The 25,902-nt window shown below is 42.9% G+C and overlaps 1 protein-coding gene across 2 annotated transcripts; it reads right to left on the reverse strand.

Annotated features, from left to right (window-relative positions):
- Positions 1–223: 223 nt before the first annotated feature.
- On the reverse strand, positions 224–24,977 carry LOC309836745 (ATP-dependent RNA helicase DDX19A). 2 transcript variants are annotated; one of them, XM_082676871.1, is made up of 12 exons: positions 24,843–24,977; positions 21,731–21,779; positions 15,911–15,961; positions 14,758–14,893; positions 12,349–12,441; positions 9,875–9,977; positions 9,365–9,479; positions 5,998–6,175; positions 5,387–5,624; positions 2,652–2,814; positions 1,997–2,188; positions 224–1,562 (listed from the first exon to the last, which is right to left on the reverse strand). In XM_082676871.1, the coding sequence occupies exons 1-12, from the start codon at positions 24,897–24,899 to the stop codon at positions 1,501–1,503; spliced, it is 1,437 nt and encodes a 478-aa protein (XP_082532997.1). In that variant the 5' UTR covers positions 24,900–24,977; the 3' UTR covers positions 224–1,500. The 2 variants fall into 2 exon arrangements, with proteins under 2 accessions (XP_082532997.1, XP_082532998.1); XM_082676872.1 differs by lacking the exons at positions 14,758–14,893; positions 15,911–15,961; positions 21,731–21,779; positions 24,843–24,977 and adding an exon at positions 12,814–12,832.
- Positions 24,978–25,902: the final 925 nt, after the last annotated feature.

Below are 25,902 nucleotides of genomic sequence, written 5' to 3' on the forward strand. Positions count from 1 at the left end.
AAGGGTCCCCACTCTGACCCAACAACTCTACTTCCAGGTATACATCCTGAGTGAGTCTCAGCTGGGCTCAGAGAGGAGCGGGACTGGTATTTTCACCGTGGGCAGCAACACAGTGGAAGCCCCCATGTGCCTATCACTAGGAGCCATGATGTAATGCTGGGGCAGCTACACGCTGGAATGATGCTTGTTGAGAGTGAGGCACATCCCTGGCACATGTCCAAGATACACGGGTAAGTGAAAAGGCAGGTCGCACAACAGCGTGAGTAGAATGTTCACATTTTTGTAAGAGAAAAGTGGGTTGATATATGCAAACAGAAGGCAATATACTGAATGTTCACCAAGCTGCTAGCAATGGAGATCCCAGAGAGGTGGGGATGAGCACTTATACTTTATATATATATATACACACACACACATTTTTTAATGAGCATATATTAGTCTAATAAGCAGAAAAATACAAGTAAAAACAAATCATGATTAGTAAAGCATTTCATAATTATTTTTAAATTGCTTAACATAATGAATGATGGGTATAGCTCTAATTTATCCATCCTTATTCATACAGACAATGTATGAATTAAAGTTCATCTATGTTACGGATGAACAGCATAATCAGAGTTTCCACTTGGTCATAACTTCCTTTCCAAACTCTGCTGCTCGACTCCAGGCACAGTGTGACATCCATGGGTGAGAATCAACTCACTTGGCCAGGCGTGTGTCAGAAAACCACCCGGTGTCCCCTGGCTGCTCTGACACCAGGTACCTGAGCAGACAGAACAACTGCGGGAGGAGAAGGCAGCCCTAGATCATCCACTCTTGCCAGAGCATTCCCTCTGAAGATTCACTGACTTCCGTGGTTCTCCCCAAATCTGAGGTTTACAAAGTAGCCAAGATGCTCACACAGGGAGAGAGAAGCATATACTCTGCACAGAGAACAGAGGTAAAAGGGATCAGCTGGGACATCTCTGGATTTGAGGAGAAGGAAGGTGGCCAAGGGCAAGAGACATTCGTGACAAGTCCCAGTCAGGGATGGGGGTGCTGCTCTCAGGCCTCTCTGCTGCCGCCCGCACGCTCCACCCACGCACAGGAGCTCACACGGCTGAGTTGCCCAGGACTTTCCTGTCCTCTGCCTATACCTCTATCATTTCTTCAGCGGCTAGAGGCTGGTCTCAACACCCCTAGCCAGAAAACAGGCAGGGGATCCTGGGGCCAGCGATTACCAATAGTGAGCACGTTATTATAAAGACGGAGGAAACCGTGGCTTTGAAAAGGGATGGGAGGAAAAGGACTAAATTTTCCAAAATGCAAATTTTTTCTTCTACCTTCCCCCATCATTTGCGCAATTTTTGTCAAGTCCAAACGTAATTTAAAATGAGGTAGGTAGTTTCTCTCTACTCATGCCTTCATCTTTGTGTTGACTGTTGAGGCCTGTGCCGTGAAAGCACTAGTGTCCCGTGCAGGGGGAGCACCAAGGGTGGCACCAGTGACTGCAGGAGCTTCTCAGTTGGCTATTTTCTCAATCTCGTCCAAGTCATCTGTGTCCAGTCTTTCTATTTTCTTATCTGGGGGAAAGAAAAGAGAATTCAAAGAGAGACCAACATGGGGTTACAGAGACACACACTCAGGGAAGGGACAGCACAGCAGGGAGGGAGGAAACACAGGTCTCTGCTGCCTAGGAACGTGCTGTGCCTCTGGCCACAGAGATCCTTCACTGAACCCCAAAGGCTTCCAGTGACTGAGCAAGGGACACGGACAGCAACAGCCAGAGCCCCAGGCCCCTCAGCCTGGCCGGGGGGGACTGTCATTCAAGTCCCTGAGCCCTGAGCTCTCCAGGTGTGCTCTTTGAGAACTTCCACATTGTAGGGAAGGAGGGGAATGGGACAGAGACAAAGCCCTCTCTCGGGGCCACAGGAAAACCTACCCTTCACCCTCCCCTCCCGCCCTGGACTTGCCCTGTAAGGTAAGGGCCCAGCAGGGGACACTCCCAGGGACTCACTGAAATGCTCCTGGATTCTGTTCAGGATGTTCATGCTGTGCTTGCTGTCCACCATGTTCACGGCCAGGCCCCTCTTGCCAAAGCGGCCGGTGCGCCCGATCCGGTGCAGGTAGGTCTCGTTGTCCGGGTTCCCATCCTTGTCCACGGGAAGGTCAAAGTTGATGACGACAGACACCTGTTCCACATCGATACCTGCATGAAGGAGAGTTGGACAGGAGTAAGGATGGGAGATAGAAATCACTGTCGTCCACAGTCAGGCCTATACACGCCAACCTCAGGTGGAAGGAACAGTCTGGGATGGGCCAGCTCTGGGATTCAGAAAAAGGGGCAGGTAGCAGAACCCAGAGGGAGAAAACAGAACTGTGGCAGGTGCTGACCAAATTATGAAATCAGCCATCAGGCTCCAGAGAGCCTCTGCTGGATACCAGTATCTGGAGAAGCAGCTAAAGCCTCACTGGGGGCCCCAAGAAGAGCAGGTGCCGTTCTAAGCCACCAAGTCAGCACTCCTGGCTTCTGTGAAAGTTCTCCTCTGCTGAGGGAATACAAACAGGCTCTTCTAGAAAACAGGATCTCCCGCAAACCACCGGAGTGTCCCGCAGACGAGGATCTCTCCCGCTACCCCGAGCCTGCAGACCAGGACACAATCTCTGCTCACCGCGGGCACACACGTTGGTGGTGACCAGAACCTTCTCTTTGCCCTCTCGGAAGCGCTCAATCACTGCAGCCCTCTGCTCCACCACCATTTCACCACTCAGCAGAGCCACCTGGTGGCCTTCTTTTGAGAGCTCTGCTGCCAGCCAACTAGCTGTTTTGCGGGTCTGGAAGGAAGAAAACATTTCAGAAATATAAGTACCTTAAAAGAATATTTTTGATCTGGAAGACTACTAAAACTTAGCAGTTAAGCATTATGTGTCTTAAAATTGTTAACGTGATGTGGTATAAAGAAGTAACCATGTCACCTGGGTGCTAATCTTAGAAAAATATTTAACCTTAATATAATCACAAGGAGGGGGGAAATCAGAGACATTCTAAAGACTACTTACTAGTCTGAACTCTTATTTTTTATTTTTTTATTTTTAAGATTTTTTGATGTGGACCATTTCCAAAGTCTCGATTGAACCCGTTACAACATTGCTTCTGTTCCATGCCCTGGCCCCTTGGACCCAAGGCATGTCGGATCCCAGCTCCCTGACCAGGGATCGAACTGGCACCCCCTACACTGGAAGGCGAAGTCTCAACCACTGGACTGCCAGGGAAGTCCCTAGCCTGGACTCTTCAAGATGTCCATGTCATGAAAGGTGGAGAAACTGTTATAGATTAAGGGAGTCTCAAGAGAGACTAAATGCAACAGACATTCTCTGATTGGCTCTTAGGTTTAACAGCAGCAGCCAAAAGCAATAAAGGCCATTTTGGTTCACATGGGGAAAGTGGCATATGATGGACTACAGAGAGGACACTCGCTGCATCACTGTGAAAGGTGTGACAATGGTCCTGTGCTCGTGCAGGAGCACGTCTCATCCTTAGGAAGCATTTAGGTGGAAAATGTCCTGATATCTACAACTGACTTTAAAATGATTCAGCAAGGGACTTCCCTGGTGGCGCAGTGGTTAAGAATCCACCTGCCAGAAACTAACACACCATTGTAAAGCAATTATACTCCAATAAAGATGTTGAAAAAATAATAATAATAAAATGAGCAAAAACCCTTACCCTAAAAAGGGACACAACAAATTTAAAATAATTACATTAGGCAAGATTTGTTTATATTGAATTTCTAATTCTTACTGTTTAAAACTGTCAGGTGCTTTATTAATTGATACTTTCACAAAATGAGAAATGCATAATTTCTTTGATGGAAAATCATTAGTGCTATATGGTGCAAATCACCTGATAATTTAATAATATAAGGTGGCATGGCTTCTATGAAGTTACATTTCAGTAGAGGAATAACATGCTTACAAAAGGGTTTTTTTTATAATAAGTATTTATATATACACATACTTTCTAAATACACTGAGTTACATTATGTCTGGAATAAAACAGTGAATCAAAAGGATCTATACTGCAGTTTTCTACCATATATGGCATTAGATATATATCCCAAAGCAAAATGACTGAAAGTATTTTATTAAATAAAAAAAAAGAATCTGCCTGCCAATGCAGGGGACATGGGTTCGAGCCCTGGTCCACGAAGATCCCACATGCTGCAGAGCAACTAAGCCCGTGTGCCACAACTACTGAGCCTGCGCTCTAGAGCCCATGTGCCACAACTACTGAGCCCACGTGCCACAACTACTGAGCCCATGCACCGAGAGCCTGTGCTCTGCAACAAGAGAAGCCACTGCAATAAGAAGCCCGCGCACCAAAATGAAGAGTACTCCCACTTGCCACAACTAGAGAAAGCCAGCGCGCAGCAACGAAGACCGAACGCAGCCCAAAAAAAAAAAAAAAAAAAAAAGATTTAGGAAAAAGTACAGATATCCCCCACACAAAAGCTTATGGATAAAGCAAATGTTGACAATAGGTGAAGGGCATGAAAGTGCTCATTTTGTATTTTTTTTCATCTTTTCTGTAGATTTGAAAGTTTCAATTTGAGTTTGGGAAAACAATGCCACTGTAAAAAAATTTTTTTTTAATCTACAAGTATTCCAGTAATAGAGTAAGAGTTCTTTTATTCTTACATCACTTAACAGAATTTTGATGTTTTCTTCAGCGATCTTAACTATTCCTGAAAAATTATTTTGGCTATTATAAATGGGGTCTGGGCTTCCCTGGTGGCGCAGTGGTTGAGAGTCCGCCTGCCGATGCAGGGGACACAGGTTCGTCCCCCGGTCCAGGAAGATCCCACATGCCGTGGAGCAGCTGGGCCCGTGAGCCATGGCCGCTGAGCCTGCGCGTCCGGAGCCTGTGCTCCGCAATGGGAGAAGCCACAACAGTGAGAGGCCCGTGTACCGCAAAAAAATATATATATAAATAAATAAAAAATAAATGGGGTCTATCCTTCCATTTTCTGGGGTCTATCCTTCCATTTTCTAAGTGTTTGTGTTTGACACTGGAAAACTACTTATTTTCTAGTAATTTTCTAACCAACCATCCTGTTTAGTTTCTTATTTTTCCTCCAAATATCAGTTGATTTACTTGGGTTTTCTAATGTATCACCTACAAATGATATAAAGTTCAGGAGACTCCATGCTTAGACTATATATATGCCTCAGGATACTAAGAAGAAATTGTTTCTTACATCTTCACAAACCACTTCCTTTCCAGCCACAGGGAAGGAACCTGGTCCCCCAGCACGAAGTGGAGCTGGCTGAGAGGGAGGGCGCAGGGCCACACCCTCCAGTGGAGCTCCTCCCCCCCAGGCCTCCTCCTGCTGCTGCTGCTACTCACATGGCAGAAGATCATGGCTTGAGCAATGGTGATGGCCCCGTAGATATTACACAAGGCCTGGAACTTCTCATCTCTGCTATTGCACAGGACGTAATACTGCTTGATGGTGTCCAGTGTCTCCTCCTCGCGCTTCAATTTGATGATGTTTGGGTCTGGAACCACTTTCTGGGCAAATTTCCAGACAGAGTCTTCGAAGGTGGCAGAGAAAAGCAGCATCTGGCAGTTCCTGGGAAGCATCCTGCAAGGGAAGGCCCAGGTGTTCGACATGACCCCGACCCAGTGTTTCACTGCAAGGAACAGAAGCACAGCCTCCCCAAGCTTGGATGACCTGCATCCCCAGGAAGGTGGCAAAGCAGGGAGGAGCACTGCAGGGAGGAGGGAGGAGCAGACGTGGGGCAGGCATGGGTGGTGGTAGAGTCCCTAAGTCTCCTTCCTCAACCCAGGCTGGGGGTATGGTCAGTGCGACATGGAAATGGCCCACCAAACAAATGCCTCTGAAAGCTGCAGAGTAAAGAACTGGCAGGGGCAAGAAGACGAGGAGGGTGAAGTAAAAGGAGATGATGCTGCAGATCAGGAGGCCGAGAAGCTCCTCCTGGCTCAGGAGTTCCTACCTCTGGATGCGGATGCTCTGATCTTGGTGGCCCTGAGTAGCTATCATCACGTCAGCCTCATCCAGAACAAACACCTTGATCTTCTTGGGGTCAATGAACTTGAGCTTGGAGCACCAGTCCAGAACGGTCCCAGGGGTGCCAATGACAATGTGCTCACTGATCTTCTGACCTCTTTCCACTGTGGAGACAAGATGTGTTCTGTGGGTACTTCCATGGCTAAACCCGCTTTCAAAATGAAAGCCTCCTTGCCCATCCTTCCAGAGCTAGAACAAGTTAATTCCAGATTTCAAACCACAGGGGTGTTACCCAAAAGTTTTGTGTTCTTCTACTATAAAATGGGCATAATGACACCCATCTCACTGCACTGTGGTCAGGATTAAATCCTACACAGTCAACCCTCCATGAGTGTTAGTTTCCCTTTTTCTACTTTCTCCTGTAATTCCCCATCACCCAATTCTTTCTCTTTAGCATAACACTTATTCTTTTTATACCATCCCTTCACTCATGGTTCATTGATTTCCTTATAAATTGGTAGTTTTTAGTCCTAGCATCCTGGCCCAGTGATTTTTTGCTTTGTTAGATATTCTAATTGTGTAGACAGTTTTCCTAAGTACAAATTCTCTTTGATTGAAAAAAACACATTACTCTCAAACTATAGCTGGTGGGAGTTGAAACTGATATAACCATCTATCAAAATTACTAATGCATGTAGCCTTTGACCAGTGCTTCCACTATTACGAATCAATCCTGTATGTACATGACTATGTGTGAAATAACATATATGCAAGGATATGCATTCATTAAAACATAACTAAGCAAAATATGACGCACCGAATGGATGACACCAACAAAAGTATAAAACTGTTTAGGAACTGATGTGGAACAGTCTCCAAAATACATTATTAAATGTGAAAAAGAGGTTGCAGAGCAATTTGTATACCAATAGGGGCAAAAAAGAATACATGTAATATACGTACATGCGTGTGTGAGTGTTCTATCTATCTATTTCGTCTATCTCTACTGCTGTGCCATGAGGGATGCAGGATCTTAGTTCCCCGACCAGGGATTGAACCCGTGCCCCCTGCAATGGAAGCGCTGAGTCTTAACCACTGGACTGTCAGGGAAGTCCCTACACGTTATCACATTATCACTTGCCTGTAGCCACACAGACTATCTCTGGTAGGACATGTGAGGAACGGGTTAGTACTGGGTGCCTTTAGGCAGGCAGAACCAGGTGGTTGAAGGGTATGGGAAAAGAAAAGTTTCTACCATATATCCTTTTCAATTTTGAAACATGTGAATGTCACCTATTTTCAAAACAAAATTTAAAGTTCGAGGAGAAAGGGACTTCGGTCAGGAATTCATTAACTTCACTGGAAAAGTTTTAAATGAACTCTTCAATACCTTGTGGTTCTCACTGTCCACTGCCCATCAGTCTAAACTGAACTTTAAAAAAATGATACCTTAAATAGTTAATATACTAATCCTTCACACAGTGAAGTCCCCTGTAAAACAATCTAGAGAAGATCCATGTTGTCTCAAGCTTCTGGTACACTACACTTAGCTGCACCTATCAGTGTAAGACATCAAACACACAAAAATACTAATAATTTCTGGTTAAAGTACTCTTTCTGCATGCTGAAACATGATGGTTTCCTCCAGGAAAAGCCCTTTTGTGATTATTTGTGTGCTAACTGTACTAGGCGTTTTTGTTTGTTGAACGACAGACAAACTACAGAAAATCAAACGGGGAATTCCCTGGCGGTCCACTGGTTAGGACTCCGCGCTCTCACTGCCGAGGGCCCAAATTCGACCCCTGGTCGGGGAACTAAAGTCCCACAAGCTGCACAGTGCGCCCCCCCAAAAAAAAAAGAAGAAAGAAAATCAAGTAGGGAATTTGACATACACTTTCTTGAAAATGAACAGAGACCCTATCATTTAAATGAAAACAACTGACTGTTATTTGTTGTCATGATAATGTTTCAGCTTAAGGGAAAATTAGAATTTTGGAACACTTCTATGTGCTGCTGTAGGTTTGAGAGTTTCTCCATGTATAAACTCCTCTGAGTTGGTTGGTGGTGATATTAATGCATTTTAAATGCTATTTAAAATTTTGTATTATGAAATATGTCAACATTTGGAAGATCAGCATAACTCAATAAGACAGTATTTTCCAAATGACCAAGATATGATGTTAGAAAACCACAGTTGGGCAAAAGATGCATTCAAAGTGCAAGGGAGACCAAGGAATTTTAATGTAACAGTACGAAGAATTCATTAATATGATTTCAGATATCACATGGCAACTAACTTTTAATTACCATTTGTTAATAAGTTTTGGCGTGGCATCCAAAAAAACAATATCTAAAATTATAAGAAAGGCTAGATTTTCTTCATATTCTTCCAAAGTAAGTACTTGGGGTCCTCAATAATGTTTAAGAGTGTAAGAGAGCAAAAAGTTTAAGAACCGCTGCTCTAGGCGATTATAAACTGCTGGGTTGAAGGGATATCTCTCTTCCATTTTTCTAGGTAATGCCAACTGCTTCTGGAAGTCGGTGTGCCAATGTATACTCCCCACTGGAGCACGTGAGCCTTCCAGTTCTTCTCCATCTTGGTCAACACTTGGTTTGCCAGACTTCCTAATTTCTACCATCTGAGAGGCATACAGTGGTTTCACTTGATGTTTCCCTGATGACTAATGAAGCTTATCATCTTTTCACGTTTACTAGCCATCTGAATTCCTTCTTTTGTGAAGCGTCTGTTCAACTGGGCCTCTCTTGTCCATTCTCCTATTGGAATGCTTACTTTTTTCTAATTGATTTGTAGTTTTTTATATTCTGATAACTTCTCCATTACCCATTTTCTACCTGCCCCTCCTCCCATCTTGACCCATATTTTCTACATACTACAGAACACATGAAAAAAGAATTGGTGGAAGGATTTCTGATTTGGTAAGAGCAAGTGAACTGTATGTGCTCTTAGATTACTCTTACTAAAGCTGTGCTTTACTTTTAAAGAAAGGGAACTGACCCAACCTACCATCTTCAGTGCTCATCCCTCCCTCGTAAGCAGCTTCCGGAACTCTGGGTGCTGAATTCAAACCCTGGCTCCTAAGTGAAATACTCCACACTGGAAGAACCCCATGACTCATGCAGGGATTTTTTTTTTAACAACTAAAAATCTTATTTTAGGAGTGGAGAGAATTTTTAACAAATCAGCAAGTATTTAAGTAGATTTGCTAAAGGCAACACTGGGCTCCAAGGTCAGACTGAACTAGAAAGTTGAATCTCATCACCTCATCTTCAAAATTCATATACCCAACCACCCGCCCCAACTCACGGCCTAGGTCTTGCCCCTTTATACTCACATTTATTGCCTCGAACAGCATAAGCAAGCTTTAGTTCTGGATGAAATCTGCCCATCTGCTCAATCACTTTTCCTGTCTGAAGCGCCAGCTCATATGTTGGGGAGAGGCACAGACACTAACGGGCAGATCATAGGTCAGTTTAGGAGAGCCTTGTAGTAACAGACAACAGGCTCTAAAGCAACAAGTACACCGATGTCATTACCACTTGAACAGTGCAGGAAACCACATCCTCGTCAGCCAGGCCCACATTTCAGCTGTAGACAGAAGCCTTCAATAGGGAGCCCTGGCTTGGCAGATGCCTTCAGAAGCCACTGTTTAAGGCTGCTGCTTCCAAAGCAATGCTACCCAGGTAAGGGCCTGGTGCACCACTGGGCTTTGCCTGAGCAACAGTCTGAGGCATCAGACGCATTCAGACTGTACCAGGGGCACCCTCGTTAGACAAACCCCCCCAGATGGCGCAGCCATTCCCAGGACGAGCAAGCCAGGGCCCCCAGGATTCCACCCCCTCACCTGGGGGTATCTCTCTGCTGGTTCCACTCGGCTGAGCATGGCCAGGACGAAGGCAGCTGTTTTACCAGTACCAGACTGAGACTGGGCAATCAGGTTCTGTGGGCTGGATGAAGGAAGAACAGAGATGAAAATAATATGGGTTAATAACAATCAAGTGTCGGGACTTCCCTGGTGGCGTAGTGGTTGAGAATCCGCCTGCCAATGCAGGGGACACAGGTTCGAGCCCTGGTCTGGGAAGATCCCACATGCCGCGGAGCAATTAAGCCAGTGTGCCACAACTACTGAGCCTGCGTTCTAGAGCCCATGCTCCACAACAAGAGAAGCCACGGCAATGAGAAGCCTGTGCACCACAACAAAGAGTAGCCCCCGCTCGCTGCAACTAGAGAAAGCCTGTGCACAGCAACGAAGACCCAATACAGCCAAAAATAAATAAACAAATTTATTAAAAACAAAACAAAAAACAATCAAGTGTCCAAACGTTCTTTCTGGGTGGTAGGAATAGGGATTTTCCCCCTTCATGCTTCTATTATCCAGGTTTTCTGCACTGAGTACAATGATAAACTTTTTATATGATGTTAAAAAAAACTGCTTAAATATTAAGTGAAATGATTATTTTAGATGGGCTCACACTAAGAAATCCTCATTCTAGGCTCTAGCACAGCTAGAGTGCCCTAGTTTTATACCCCAAGGGGCCTATGGAAATTAAGACTGCAGAGTAACATCTGTGCCCAGACAAATCCCTGAGCCATAATGTGTCTTCAGGACTCAGCTCCTACTATGTGCTCCCTTTTCTCATCTTTATGGAAAACTTAAGAGAACAAGTCAGATGCTTTAGAGGGAACTTTCACATTTCACTTCAGGTAACCCAATGTCATGGGAATAGGTGGCATTTTTTTTTAAAATTTATTTATTTTTGGTTGTGTTGGGTCTTTGTTGCTGCGTGTGGGCTTTCTCTAGTTGCGGTGAGCAGGGGCTACTCTTTGTTGTGGTGTGTGGGCTTCTCATTGCGGTGGCGTCTCTTGTTGCGCAGCACGGGATCTAGGCGTGTGGGCTTCAGTAGTCGTGGCACGCGGACTCAGTAGTTGTGGCTCATGGTTCTAGAGCGCAGGCTCAGTAGTTGTGGCGCACGGGCTTAGTTGCTCCACGGCATGTGGGATCTTCCCAGACCAGGGCTCGAACCCATGTCCCCTGCATTGGCAGGCGGATTCTTAACCACTAAGCCACCAGGGAAGTCCTAGGTGGCATTTTTATCATTAAAAAAGAGGGACTTCTCTGGTGGTCCAGTAGTTAAGACTCTGAGCTTCCACTGCAGGGGGCACAGGTTTGATCCCTGGTCGGGGAACTAAAACCCCACATGCTGTGTAGTGCAGCCAAAATATAAACAAACAAACAAACAATACAGTTGAATGAAAAAAGTTGCTACCTAAGTATGATACCATTTATGTAAGGTTTAAAAATATGCAAACTTGGAATTCCCTGGCAGTCCAGTGGTTAGGACTCGGCGCTTTCACTACCGAAGGCCGGGGCCCGGGTTCAATACCTGGTCAGGGAACTAAGATCCCACAAGCCACGCAGCGTGGCCAAAAAAAACCAAACAATGAAAGTAAACTACGTAGTAAAAGGATAAAAAAACATGAGAGAAGGCTTCCCTGGTGGCACAGTGGTTGAGAGTCCGCCCGCCTATGCAGGGGACGCGGGTTCATGCCCCGGTCCGGGAAGATCCCACATGCCACAGAGCAGTTAGGCCCGTGAGCCATTGCCGCTGAGCCTGCGCGTCCCGAGCCTGTACTCCGCAACGGGAGAGGCCACGACAGTGAGAGGCCCGTGTACCGCAAAAAAAAAAAAAGAAAGAAACGAGAGAATAATGACCCACATCAGCGATGTTCACTTGGGAGGGGGAGGGGGAGGGGGAGGGGAGGGGAGGGGGAGGGGAGGGGAGGGGGAGGGGAGGGGGAGGGGAGGGGAGGGGGAGGGGGGAGGGGAGGGGAGGGGAGGGGGAGGGGAGGGGAGGGGAGGGGAGGGGTGGGGGAGGGGAGGGGTGGGGGAGGGGAGGGGGAGGGGAGGGGGCTGTGAATGGAGGGAGTTACATGGGGGCTACAACTGCCGACTACATTAATGGCAGCTTTATTTCTTGGCAGGATGGGGTTACGGAGATGTTCCTGGTATTGCTCCTGATATTTTTTGCAGGTCTCAAAAATTTTTAAATTATTAAAAAACAATAGCAACGACAACAACAAAACAGTTTTTAAAACTGCATAGAATAACAGCACTAACTTTTTCTATCAGTTTTTATTAAGTGGAAAAGGCAGAAACTGTATTGAATTGCATCTGACTCTCTCTGCACCTGTCTAAGCTGTTCCCCTGAAGAAGCACGTTGCTCTCAACGGCCCATCTTGTGCTCAGGAACACTACAGCTCTTGGTGGAAGACGTTTAACCCAGTTCTGAAGAGGTGTGCCAGGGTCCATATACTTACGGCTCAGCAAGCATCATGGGTAACGCATTCTCTTGTATCTTGGATGGTCGATTGAACCCCATGGCATAGACTCCCTGCAGAAGCTGTGGTTTCCTAGGAGGCCAGGGAGAGAAAGATGGATTCCTAGTTGTTGAAACTGTTTTAAAAGCCTAGAATTTTATTTTTCCCTATATCTAGCAAAGAATGGTACCTCCTGTCAGACATATTTTCCTATGCCTTAAAGAATACTCACTAAAACAAAACAAAACCAAAATCTTTCCCTACTAAATCTTAATCTGAAACTACTATGCAATTTATAAAATCCAGGCTAGTTTCCTTTCTTGGAGAAATTCATCTTTTAGGAGACGCACAAATTTGGTTGGCCTTGGATGACAAACATTCCCAGGATACTGGAAGAATGGTACTTATTAATTCATAGTATAAAATAAATTATAAAAGACATATCTAAAAATAAACACTGCTTACTATGCTGCTAAGATACAGAAGTCCCTTTAGGGAATGACATTTCAGTTTTCATTTCTCAGTGCAGATGCTCCACTGAACCACAGTCATTTTGTGTTCCATGGGCCTTCCAAAGCCAGCTGTGCAAGAACTCGGGACAATTGAGAGGTAAGAAAATTGATTCAGCCAGTTTCTAGTAAATAGGTAAAGGGAGTTCAGTTATCATACTGAACTTTATGAGCGATTAGATTTACTTATTATGTCTAGTCAAAATCAAAACTAGAAAAGCACCAACTTCTTACATAAGTAGCCACACAACAAATATCAAATAAAGCTGCTTTTGTAGTACATTTATAATAAGCTCTCTGCTACCTCTAAATTGACAGGGTGTTTAACAAAAATCCCACCACACTGTTTTTAAAGTAAAGTCAAACCAAGTCAAGAGTGTTCTCTAAGCCTTCCTTAGAGTTTAACAGGCTCTCTAAAAGGCAATTCTTCTGGCATATGGTGGTTCTCAGACACAAAGAACTTTGAACAGTAACATCCATTTGGAAGAAAAGGTTGTGAAGCTTAGCAGATTCTGATTTGGTTGCCAAGGAAACAAAGTCACTACTGAAAGAGGACTCAAGTGATCCAAGAACTTTCAGTGGCTAATTATTTTTCTTTTATTTTGCAGATCTTTTCAGTAAAACATAGACCAAGTGTATTAGGTGACCTAGGTTTTATTCTTTGTTTCCTTTGGCTACTAACAATTAAATCAGAAAGAACTTGCCTTTTCAAAGAGGACAGTTCATCACTGGTTGACCTGAGAACTCCAGTCCTTTAAATGAAAGGAACTTAAAAAGACCACTGATACTTGGAAAAGCAAGCTGTCAGAGCACACATAGCTGCTCGGACAGAATTTATGAATGGAAGCAGAGATGACAGATTTGCTGAAAAAAGCCTTTGACAGAGAAAATACACATAGAAAAGTATTATGTCCTGAAAATATTCAAAAAAAAAGGCCACACTTTAAAAACCTTGCTCTTAGCTATTGCTGCATTAACAACTTGATTTGGTTCTAGTTAGCTCTCTTATTTTAAGTGTCTCTTACTCTCAAGTGGTGGCAATAGTTGGCAGAAATGTGGCCCCTATTTGCCTACAGTGGGCATATGATAGATTTTGCTGAACAAAGGCAAAGAATCCATTCATTCCACCACTTTCTTATTCACTAGCTATTTTCTGTCTATGATTTGAGTCCTGGCAGGCAGCAAGAAGGGTAGCTATGTCTTGTGTTACTCATAACACCCAGCACAGTGTCATGTACATAAACCAACAACCCTAAATACCTCTTTACTAACTTACTGAAGGAAACGAAAAACTTGGCATAACATTACATAATTCTCTGCCTTTAGAACAAGGACATGTTAGAAGTCATTCTCACCACAGTGCATAAATGTGCATACGTAAGGCTTAATTCTGGGTTTTGGATTTTTTAAAAAATTCTGCAACAATGAAGGCTGATTTCCACTGCAGTTACTGGGAATCCTGCACAGGCTTCTTGGACAGATTTTTAAAAAGCAGATAAACTGTTCTTAACACTGTAAACCCTATAGTCTAACAAAAGGGCTTACCTAATAAGAAATGTTCCTGACATCCAGAAATCACCTGTCAGCCAATATTTTATTGAAAGTTCTAAGAGCATAAAAGAAAAAAGACTTTCAGCTATGATGAATAAATTTGTGGCATTTAAAAATCCCTAAGGAGAAGAACTGGGTAGCCAAGAGACAAGGGTGGAGGGAGACCATCACTTTTTCATACTTTTAAACTTTTGAATCATGTGAATTATTAACTAGTCAAAGAAAGTAAATATATTAAGATTTTTAAAAAATAAAAGTAGAAAGTAAAATTCCCACAAGATCTCTGATATGCTAAGTCTTATAAAGGAGGGCTAGCAAGGAACAGTTGTTCAAAGGAACGGATACTCACAGCCGAAGCTCCTCGAAGGACTTCACTGAGTAGAGAGGGGAGTTTGGATCTCGCTGCAGGACTTCCACTTGGTTGGTGTTATCGACAAGGTTGCTTCTGATCAGCTTGTTGAGTAAGGACTGGGCGGCTCTGTCCTCTGTAGGAAACAACCAGTAGATCTTCCTCATACTCACTGGGCAAACCCCACCCTTGTGAAACCTCTCTCCCCATGTCTGCACCCACACCTGAATGGCCCAGCAAGGTGGGAGAAAAACATAATCACACCAAAAGGTCTCACTTTAAACTCCTGACTGCTAGACCCAAGTGGTCTGAGCTGCCCAGCAAGACTTTATGTTTCTATACGCCACTTATTCACTCTTCTTCTCTCTTCAACTTCTAACCTCTCCACATTCTCACTCATCTAATGACCCTGCTACTCACTTCCCTGAGAAGTGAACGTAATCAGAAGCACCTCCAAGTGCTGCCGTGACAACCCACACACCCACTTGCATTTGTGAGCGTCCTTTCCACCTTCCCTGCTGTAACTGTGGATGGACCGCCATCCTCCTGAGGCTAGCCCCTCTACTTATACAATGGGTCCCATTCCGTCTTTCAGACAAGGATATTTCTCCCAGCAGTGACCTTCTCTCTTGCATGATCAGTTTCTCCCTCTAATGGATCATTCCCACCAGCATGTACACACGTTGTAACACCTCTCATCATAAATGTGCTTCCTCCTTTATCCCACATCCCCATCCAGTTACGGTCCCAGTTCTCTGCTCCCTTTTATGGAACATTCCCTGACAGGGCTGTCTATACTCATGTCTTCACTTTCTCTTCACTGAAGAGGTTTTTTTAAACTAACCTCCCCATCTGACCTCAACAGCCCTTGTCAAGCTCACCAATGACTCTACACTCTAAATCAACTGAACAATTTTTAGTTCTCTTAACCAACTTATTACCTATATATGACTCCCTACTTTTGAAACACTTCCTTCTTTTGGTTTCCGGGATACCACTCTCTTTTGGTTCTCCTTCTATCTCACTGTTTTCAATTTCCTTGGCTGATTCCCCTCATCTCCTTGATCTTATAACTCAGAATGCCTCTGGCTCCAGAGAGGCACGTCCTAGGTGATACTATGTCTCTTGCTACAGGGTTTCAAAGATTAGTTACCTTTCTCTTCTTCATCTGTTTTCTCTGGAGTGGCATTAGTTTTGATAACACCTACACAAGAAAAGAGTTATCATAATCAGAAAGGCAAGTATCAGATCCACTCAAAAGGGGACCTCCCTGGTGGTGCAGTGGTTAAAAATTTGCCTGCCAATGCAGGGGACACGGGTTCAAGCCCTGGTCCAGGAAGATCGCACATGTGGTGAAGCAATTAAAGCGGTGCGCCACAACTACTGAGCCTGTGCTCTACAGCCTACAAGCCACAACTATTGAAGCCCGCGCGCCTAGAGCCTGTGCTGCACAACAAGATGAGCCACCACAATGAGAAGCACGCACAATGCAACAAAGAGTAGCCCCCACTCGCCGCAACTAGAGAAAGGCTGTGCACAGCAACCAAGACCCAACACAGCCAAAAAATATATAAATAAATAAATTTATTAAAAAAAAATCCACTCAAAAGGTGGGACAATATAAATATCAAACCTTATTTAAGTGATCAAAATTTAAATAGTTGGCGTTTCTATACGTTTAATGGATTTTTATTCCTAGGAAGTTTAGTGCATAAGAAATGTTCAAATTTCTAGAAATGCTGGCTGACTTCAGAGTGATCAGATATGTCACCTCTGACTTACTTATTTAAAATATAGCATTATAACTATATTTAAAATATAGCATTATGTTAGCAGACACAATTAGACATGAGAAAGAAAATAAAGGTATTAAAAATTAAAAGGAAGAGGTAAAACGATCATTTTTTTTAGAATACAAAAGATTGTAGGGGCTTCCCTGGTGGCGCAGTGGTTGAGAGTCTGCCTGCCTATGCAGGGGACACAGGTTCGTGCCCCAGTCTGGGAAGATCCCACATGCCGCGGAGCGGCTGGGCCCGTGAGCCGTGGCCGCTAAGCCTGCGCGTCCGGAGCCTGTGCTCCGCAACGGGAGAGGCCACAACAGTGAGAGGCCCGCGTACCGCCAAAAAGAAAAAAAAAAAAGATTGTAAACTTGCAGGACTAAGAATATCAACTTGGGCTTCCCTGGTGGCGCAGTGGTTAAGAGTCCGCCTGCCGATGCAGGAGACACGGGTTCGTGCCCCGGTCCGGGAAGATCCCACATGCCGCGGAGCGGCTGGGCCCGTGAGCCATGGCCGCTGAGCCTGCGCATCCGGAGCCTGTGCTCCGCAACGGGAGAGGCCACAACAGTGAGAGGCCCGTGTACCGCAAAAACAAACAAACAAACAAACAAACAAAAAAAAAGAGTATCAACTTAAAAATGACTACAAAATAAGATATCTCAGTAAAAGATAAAAGAGCTAGGTACAAAATAAATAAATAGAAATCAGTAGCTTTTATAAATAGAGATATTATTGAAAAAATCCTCTTTATAATAGCAACTAAAAAGATAAAATATTGCACCTAGAAATAAAATTAACAAAAAATATGTGAGACTTATATGAAGAAAACTTTAAAACACTCATAAACTAATGCAAAGAGATAAAGCTAAAAAGCTCATAAATAAATTAAAATGGAACTCTAAGATATTCAATTAACCCAAAAGAAAGCAGGAAAAGAGCCAGAGAAACAAAATATAAAGCGACAAACAGTAAAATTGCTAACCTAAACCCATCCACATCAATAATTACATTAAATGCAAACAGATAAAATACTCCAGTTAAAAGACAGAGATTATTAGAATGGCTAAAAAAGCAAGATCCAACTGTCAGCTGTCTACAAGAGGCACACTTTATTTTTATTTATTTATTTATTTTTTTGCGGTACGCGGGCCTCTCACTGTTGTGGCCTCTCCTGTTGCAAAGCACAGGCTCCGGACATGCAGGCTCAGCGGCCATGGCTCACGGGCCTAGCCACTCCACGGCATGTGGGATCTTCCCGGACCGGGGCACGAACCCGTGTTCCCTGCATCGGCAGGCAGACTCTCAACCACTGCGCCACCAGGGAAGCCCCACACTTTATTTTTTTAAAATTGAGGTATAGTTAATTTACCATATTGTATTAGTTTCAGGTGTACAACATAGTGATTCAAAAGTTTTATAGATTATACTCCTACAAGAGACACACTTTAAATATAAAGTCACAAATAAGTTGAAAGTCAGTGGATGGAAAGAGATACATCACGCAACCAGTAAGCATACGAAGGCTGGAGTGGCTCAGGTAATGCAGATTTTTAGACCAAAATCACCACCAGAGATAAAGGAGGATATTTCTAATAAGAGGTCCATTCATCAGGAAGACATAAATGTGAATGTACCTGGCAACAGATCTGCAAAACACAGGAGGCCAAAACTGACAAAATTAAAGGGAGAAATAAGACTATTCCACAACTGTCGTTGGAAATTTTAACACTCCTCTTTCAACAACTGGAAGAACTAGACCAAAAAGCAAACAACAAAAAACAGTTAAGACATAGAAGATCTGAGTTAACACTATCAACAACGGTGGCCTAATTGACATTTAGAGGACACTATACCCAATAACTGCAGAATCATATTTAATGGTTTCTGATCAAAATGGAGTTAAATTAGAAATTAATAAGATATCTAGAAACCCCCCCAAATATCTGGAAATCAAACAACACACTTCTAAATTATCCATGGGCCAATGAAGAAATCAAAAGGGAAACTGAAACTATTTGAAGTATATGATAAAAAAGAAGAGGAAAGTAAACCCAAAGTAAGTAGAAGGAAAAAAATACAGAGTAGAAATCGATGAAATAAAAGACAAATATTCAGGAAAATTAACATTGCCAAAGCCTAGCTCTTTGAAAAGATAAAAAAAACTAATAAGTCTCTAGGCAGACTCATCAAAAAAGAACAAACACATACTGCCAGTAATAGAAATGAAAGAGGGGACATCACATATGCTACAGTCATTAAAACATTCCTAAAGGACACAAAAAGGGATGTGAAAAAAATGGAAAGACTTAATCATAGGTTTTATAAAAAGACTCAATAGCATATAGATGTTAAGTTATAAATGTAACATGGTCCTAGGGGAAATACTAAAAGATTCTTTGTTTTCTTAGAACTAGTCAAGTTGACTATAACAGAATACGTATGGAAAATAAGAATAGCCAGGAACACTCTAAAAAAAGATCAATGGGGACTTCCCTGGCGGTCCAGTGGTTAAGACTCTGCGCTTCCACTGCAGGGGGCATGGGTTTGATCCCTGGTCGGTGACCTAAAATCCCACATGCTGTGTGGCACAACCAAAAAAAAAAAAAAAATCAGTGAGTGGGGACCAGCAGTCACAGACATTAAAGCATGTCATAAAGCTCCAGCAATCAGGAATATGATCCTGGTACATGAATATGCAAAATAAGCTTGACAGGATAGATGAGAAAATGCAGAATTTGGTATATAATACAGGTGGATCTCAAACTAGAGAGGAAGAATGGACTATTACAAAAGCGGCACTGAAACAAATCTGTAGCCATCTTGACATTAAAAAGGTGAAACACACTAGAGAAAACACTTTGGATCCATACCTCACAATCCACACCAGGAAAAATTCCAAAAGGATCAAAGACTGGGCTATGAAAACTGACTCAAATTCCAGAAATAATAATGTGAAAGACTGATACGTTTGACTATATAAAAATGTTTGCAGAGGGACTTCCCTGGTGGTCCAGTGGTTAAGATTCCATGCTCCCAATGCAGGGGGCCCAGGTTCCATCCCTGGTCAGGGAACTAGATCCCGAATGCAGCAACTAAAGATCCCACGTGCTGCAACGAAGATCCTGCGTGCCGAAACTAAGACCTGGCGCAGCCAAATAAATAATTAAAAAAAAAAAAGTTTGCAGAGCAAAAATACACAAGAAAAAAGTCAAGAGACAAAACTGGCTGAAGTATTAGCAACTTCTATCACAATCTTAAAATATGAAGTTCTTCATATTTCGAAAAAAGACAAAAAGCTCAGTAGAAAAGGAAACAAATTCCTTTATACTTATGAAAATATTCAGCCTTATTAATGAAATAGAAAAATGTATTACACTGATCCACCAGGTTTTACCTGTCAGATTAGCAAAATTTCAAGTTTTTGACTAAAAATTCTGTGGTGGGGCTATAGGGAAACACTTTCATGCTTTACTGATAGAAATATAAATCGGTATAATACTTATGGAGGGTATCTTGAAAAATACTGATAAAAAGTGCAAGTGCATATGCCTTTGACCATGGATATCCATTTTGGGGGAATTTATCCTACAAATGTATTTGCATACATGTAAAAAGAAGTAAGTTCATGGTTATTCCATGAAACATTTTATAACACCAAAAGAATGTGGCCAACCCAAGTATCTATCAAAAGATGACTGGTTAAATAAATTATGGTCTATCAACACAATGTAATACTATGCAGTTACAAAACTGAGTGAGGAAACTCCATTTACTGGTAAGGGAAGCTTGCCAAGGTATGTTGTTGAATGAAAAAAAGTAAGTACACTGTGTATACTCTGCCATCTTTTGGTGAGAGAGAGAGAGGGAGATAGGGAGAAAAATCTGTATTTGTTTTGCATAAAGAAACATTGGAAGTGCAACTGAGATTATCATACTAAGTGAAGTAAGTCAGAAAGAGAAAGACAAATACCATATGAGATCACTTATATGTGGAATCTAAAATATGACACAAATGAACCTATCTATGAAACAGAAACAGAGTCACAGACATAGAGAACAGACTGGTGGTTGCCAAGGGGGAGGGGGTTGGGGGAAGGATGGAGTGGGAGGTTGAGGTTAGCAGATGTAAGCTATTATACATAGAATGGATAAACAACAAGGTCCTACTGTATAGCACAGAGAACTATATTCAATATCATGTGATAAACCATAATGGAAAAGAATATATAAAAAAAGAATGTGTATGTATGTATAACTGAGTCACTTTGCTGTCCAGCAGAAATGAACACAACATTGTAAATCAACTATACTTCAATTAAAAAAAAAGAAACTTTGGAAGAATATTAAAAATCCAATAACAGTGGTTACTTATGGCATAGGGTGGTATATGGGTTGAACTGTGTCCCCCCCAAAATTCACATGATCAAGTCCTAACCCCCCAGTATCTCAGAATGTGATCTCCTTTTGAGATAGGTTCACTGCAGATGTAATTCGTTAAGATGAGGTTGTTAGGATGGGCCCTAATCCAGTATGACCAATGTTCTTATTAAAAAGGGAAATTCTGGATGTAGACATGCACAATACCATGAAGGCAGGGACTGGGGTGATGACGGCAGAAATGCCTATAAGCCAAGGAATGCCAAAGATAGCCAGCAAACCATCAGAAGCTAGGAAGAGACATGGAATAGATTCTTCCTCACAGCCTTTAGGAGGAACTAAACCAGCTGACACCTTGATCTCACATTTCTGGCCTCCAGATCTGAGACAATAAATTTCTGTTGTTAAACCACCTAGTTTGTGATACTTTGTTGTGGGAGCCCTAGCAAAGTAATATAGGTGGGGAGTGGGATCTGGGTAAATGGTGGTCCAGGATGGGAAGGAGGCCTTTCACTTACTTATACTTTCTGAATTTTAGACCCAGATTAACCTTCCAAAAAATTAAATTAAAAAAACTTAAGGAAACATTATCAAGTGAACAGTGACTCTACAATCCAATAGTGATTCTTGATTTTAAGGAGTCAGAAGCTAAAATGTGGAAAACTAATCTACCTCCATCATTAATGAAACCAAATTTACTGGTTCTCAAATCCAGTGCTGACATTTGCCAAACGTGCTAAATGAAAGCTCCTTTCCACATCGCACCTATGAGTGCAAAGCAGAAGTGCACATGTAGCTTGTAGTTACTAGTGACTCACCATTGGTATCTGGTTTGACTTTCTCTTCCTTGATCTGCAAATTACTCATCTGAATGGGAATAAAAGGAAACATTTAAGAGTAGAGACACCTGATAACCAAATACCATGAATTACACAATTGACCGTTAAACACAGGTTTGAACTTCAAGGGTTCACTTATTCAAGGATAAATGCTACAGTATTACTCAGCCCATGGTTGGTTGAATCCAGAGATGTGGAACCACATATACGGATGGACAATGTTAGTTATTTGGGGATTTTCAACTGCAGGGAGGGTTGGGGGCTCATAACCCCCAAGTTGTTCAATGGTTAACTACATTTATTAAGCTCATGTACACAAGTCTAAATGGTAAAACAAAAAAGGGGGGAGGGTCTTACCCAACTGTTAGAAAGCAATGTTTATTTACTTATTTTTAATTTTTATTTTATTTTTTTGGCCGCGCTGCACGGCATGTGGGATCTTAGTTCCCCAACCAGGGATCAAACCTGTGCCCCTTGCAGTTGAAGTGCGGAGACCCAACCACTGGACCGCCAGGGAATTCCCAGGAAGCAACATTTTAAAACATTTACTTATATCAGCCACCCAATAAGCAGAGTAGTTGAAACCAGATACCAAGTATCTTTAGGTCTATATTTGTGTTATTCATAAGAACACAGCTAGATTAGGGTTGTAGGTTAAAAAAGATTTGAAACCAATTCTCAGTAACTGTCTTTTAGGGAATATCTGATGCTAAATACTAGATTTAAATTCTAGAGTACAGAATCATATCCTTTATAATAGTTTTTGATTTATTTGTGGCTGTCAATTTTATACTTCTGACCTGATTCCTCCTGAACTCCAGTGCCGCATTTCCAAATGCTTGATGGGCACTGTATAGAAAAGAGTTAACACAGCAGGTCTAACTGCTATCCTTAGGAAAGCCAGCTTGCAAAGTTGGCCCCTGGCTGACACCTGGAAACTTGGATTTGGAGAGAGTTCCCACCATTCCCAGAACCGCTGAGGGGTTCACTAACTATCTTTCTAAAAACATGTGGTTTATGATAACACCTGGTTTCCTTCCAGGGGTCTGGAATTTTGGTACCTGCTAGGCAAAGAATGACGATGTGATAGACCCCTAATAAAAACCCTGAGCACTGAGTCTCCAACAAGCTTCTCTGACAACACTTCATATATGTTGTTACAATCTGTGGCTAGAGGAATTAAGCAGGAATTAAGTGGAGCTTGTGACTCCTCTGGGAGAAGGTTCTTAGAAGCTTGTGCCTGGTTTCCTCTGGACTTTGCAACACGGGCCTTTTCCTTTTGCTAATTTTGCTTTCCATTGTAATAACTCACAGCTGTGAGTACAATCATATGCTGAGTCCTGTGAGTTCTCCCAGGAAATCATTGAACCTGGACACCTCTTGGTGATTCCCAACACAGGTACTTACCAAGTTGTCCTCCTTACCTCAAATTCAGAACAGCCAAACATGAACTCATCACCCTACATATCAAATCTGCTGTTCTTCCCACTCCCCTAATCCTGTTATTAGCACTATATTAATATCACCTTGTGGGATCCAGGTTGAAAACAGTAATCTTTGCCTTTATCTCCCTTCTCTTTTTTGTAAATCTTCACACCTCCACAATTATCTCTTGAATCCATCCCCTCATCTTTACTTTCATCATTCAACATAGGCCCCCTATCTCTGGGCTATGAGAGTAACTTCCACATTGATCTCCTTTCCTTTAGACATCACTCCTAATATATTCTGTTCTCTGCAGTCCAATAAATCTTGCTAGCTCTCAGATCGAATCTTGTCAGTATCCTTCTTAAAAACCTCCAAACAAGCCAAATAAAGTCTTTCATTTTCAAGTTCTTTGTTAAGGGCCAAAGTACACTCCTACGATATTTTCAGTACTGCTCCTACTACAACCCGATAACCTTAAGCTGCAGCAAAAATGCGTTCTGATTCCTGTTCTCTAGGCAAGTCCAGCACTTCTGTGCATTCTATTCTAAAATGCCGTTCACCTTCATCTCTATCTTAAATGATTATTTTCTAATATCCAGCACAAATATAAACTTCTTCATGAGGAATTTCCCTGACTTTCCTACTCATAAACATCCTCTCTCCATTCAAAGTTCATTTCTCACATTATTCTTACCATTTTCACAGCACCTCCCACATTCTAGGCTTCCTAACTAGATTGTAAAGCTTCTTCCTAAACTTCCCTGGATTTAGCCCATTTCAACAATCTGCTGAGAAACTGACAATCCTCCCAAGGCAATAAAGGGTTACCGGAGAAGAAATGTAATTTAGGCATTAAAAGGTTACATAAGACGTCAGACTACATGGGACTTCCCTCGCGGTCCAGTGGTTAAGACTCCACGCTTCCACTGCAGGGGGCACAGGTTCGATCCCTGGTAGGGGAACTAAGATTCCTCATGTCGCACTGAAGGGGGGGTGGGGGGAAAGACTTCTGACTACAAAAAACCCCTATATTCTTAAAATCAATGGTCCATTACCACCAAACAAAGGTAACTTAGAGATAAGAACGGGGAGTCACAGTTTACACTATAGTTAACTTCCCACTGAATGGACCTTCATTAATCAAAGAACCAGTATATGAAATTAAATGTCTCTTTAAACACAGATGAAACAATTTGTAGTGCCGCCCCCCGTTTGCAGTAGATTGAAACACTAAATATAAACCTGAATCTGTTATTCTGCAAATTGCTACAAACCGCCAACCATGTTAAGCACGCATCTAAAAAATGGTAAAATAAGAGTAGCAGACAATCACTCAGAAACCAGATGAAAAAGAGAATCAGCATCGCGCCTTTTCTTACAATGCCCACTGAGGAGGTGCAGTGCAGTGCAGAAAAGACAGCATACATAGCAGGGACAGATTTGCCACAGGATAAAAGTCTTTAACTGGCCCAGATCAAAGGAAAAGGCTCCATACTGGTCTCTTCTGCCTTAGCCTCAAATCAAGGCTAAGAGATTCCTCCCAGCAAACCTTTAGGGGTGTGTGGGCCACGGCCTGCCCAACCCAGGGAGCTCCCTGGACTCCAAGCAGGGTCGGCTTGGGCCCTCCAGTACGCTCGCCCCGCCTGGAGCTGAAGCCACTGACCGACTTGACAGCCGCTTCCTGCTTGTCCACTGCCAGGGCCCACGAATCGGTGGCCATGGTCCCGGAGGAGGAAGGCCGACTGGCGAAAAACACAACCGCACGAACAGCAGCACCAGCCCTAAACTCTGCAGGCGCAGGAACCACACTCACTCGGACCGGAAGCGCCGATGCGCGAAGGTGACGTCAGTTTCCGTCCGGGGCGAGACGTCACCGTCCGCGCGGCGCCACGCAGGGCCTAACATCGGGCTTCGCTTCCACTCGTCGTGCCCCGCTTCCTCTCGTCGTGCCCAGCTTCCTCTCGTCGCGCCCATACCCGCTTCTTCTGCGGACTTCCCCGGGAGCCACCTCATCGTGCCTGGAAATCTGTAAGTTCTATGGGGTGAAACTCGTAGACCTCACTTCTTTGCCTTACGTCACTCTGAAGTAACCTAAATTTTATTTTTACGTCTGCCACGTCTCATAATAAATGCGTTAAGTCTCTGAGCTGTAAAGCCTTGCGCAAAGCAAAGTCCTGGGAGAAAACTATATGATGCCAGTTTCTGCTGTTAACGAACGAGATAACGTGTAAGACAGCAAAAAAGAAAGCGAAACCAAACGCCCTAAACCCCCATAATTCCACCACAAAAAACAAAAACAAAAAAGCCCCCAGCGTTTTCTTTACCTTCTGGGTCCTTCTAATTTCTGTACATATGCATCGTAGCACAGGTGTTTTACATAGTCCTAAACAAAGTACACATACAATTTTAAATTTAACTTTTTATACGGCTAAGTATTTTTTAAAGTCATTTGTCGATTTAATGTCATTGTAGTCCGTCAGTCTCATATCGCGTAAATTACCTAAGTCCCCTTTCTCCCCGCCCGTTAGGGATATAGGTTTTTTCCATGTTTTATTATTAATTGATAACACTTAAGTGAGCATTCCCACCGTGTCAAAAATCATCTTACTTGTTTGCTTCCAGTTTACTTTTTGTCTCTCCCCACTAAAATATTAACTCTTCAAACAAGAGCAAAGATCTTATCTGTCTTAATCACAGTTGATTGAAGAACCTAGAAAAGTGCA

The sequence above is a fragment of the Grampus griseus genome (assembly GCF_964374135.1).
Source record: "Grampus griseus genome assembly, chromosome: 19".
NCBI lineage: Eukaryota > Metazoa > Chordata > Mammalia > Artiodactyla > Delphinidae > Grampus > Grampus griseus.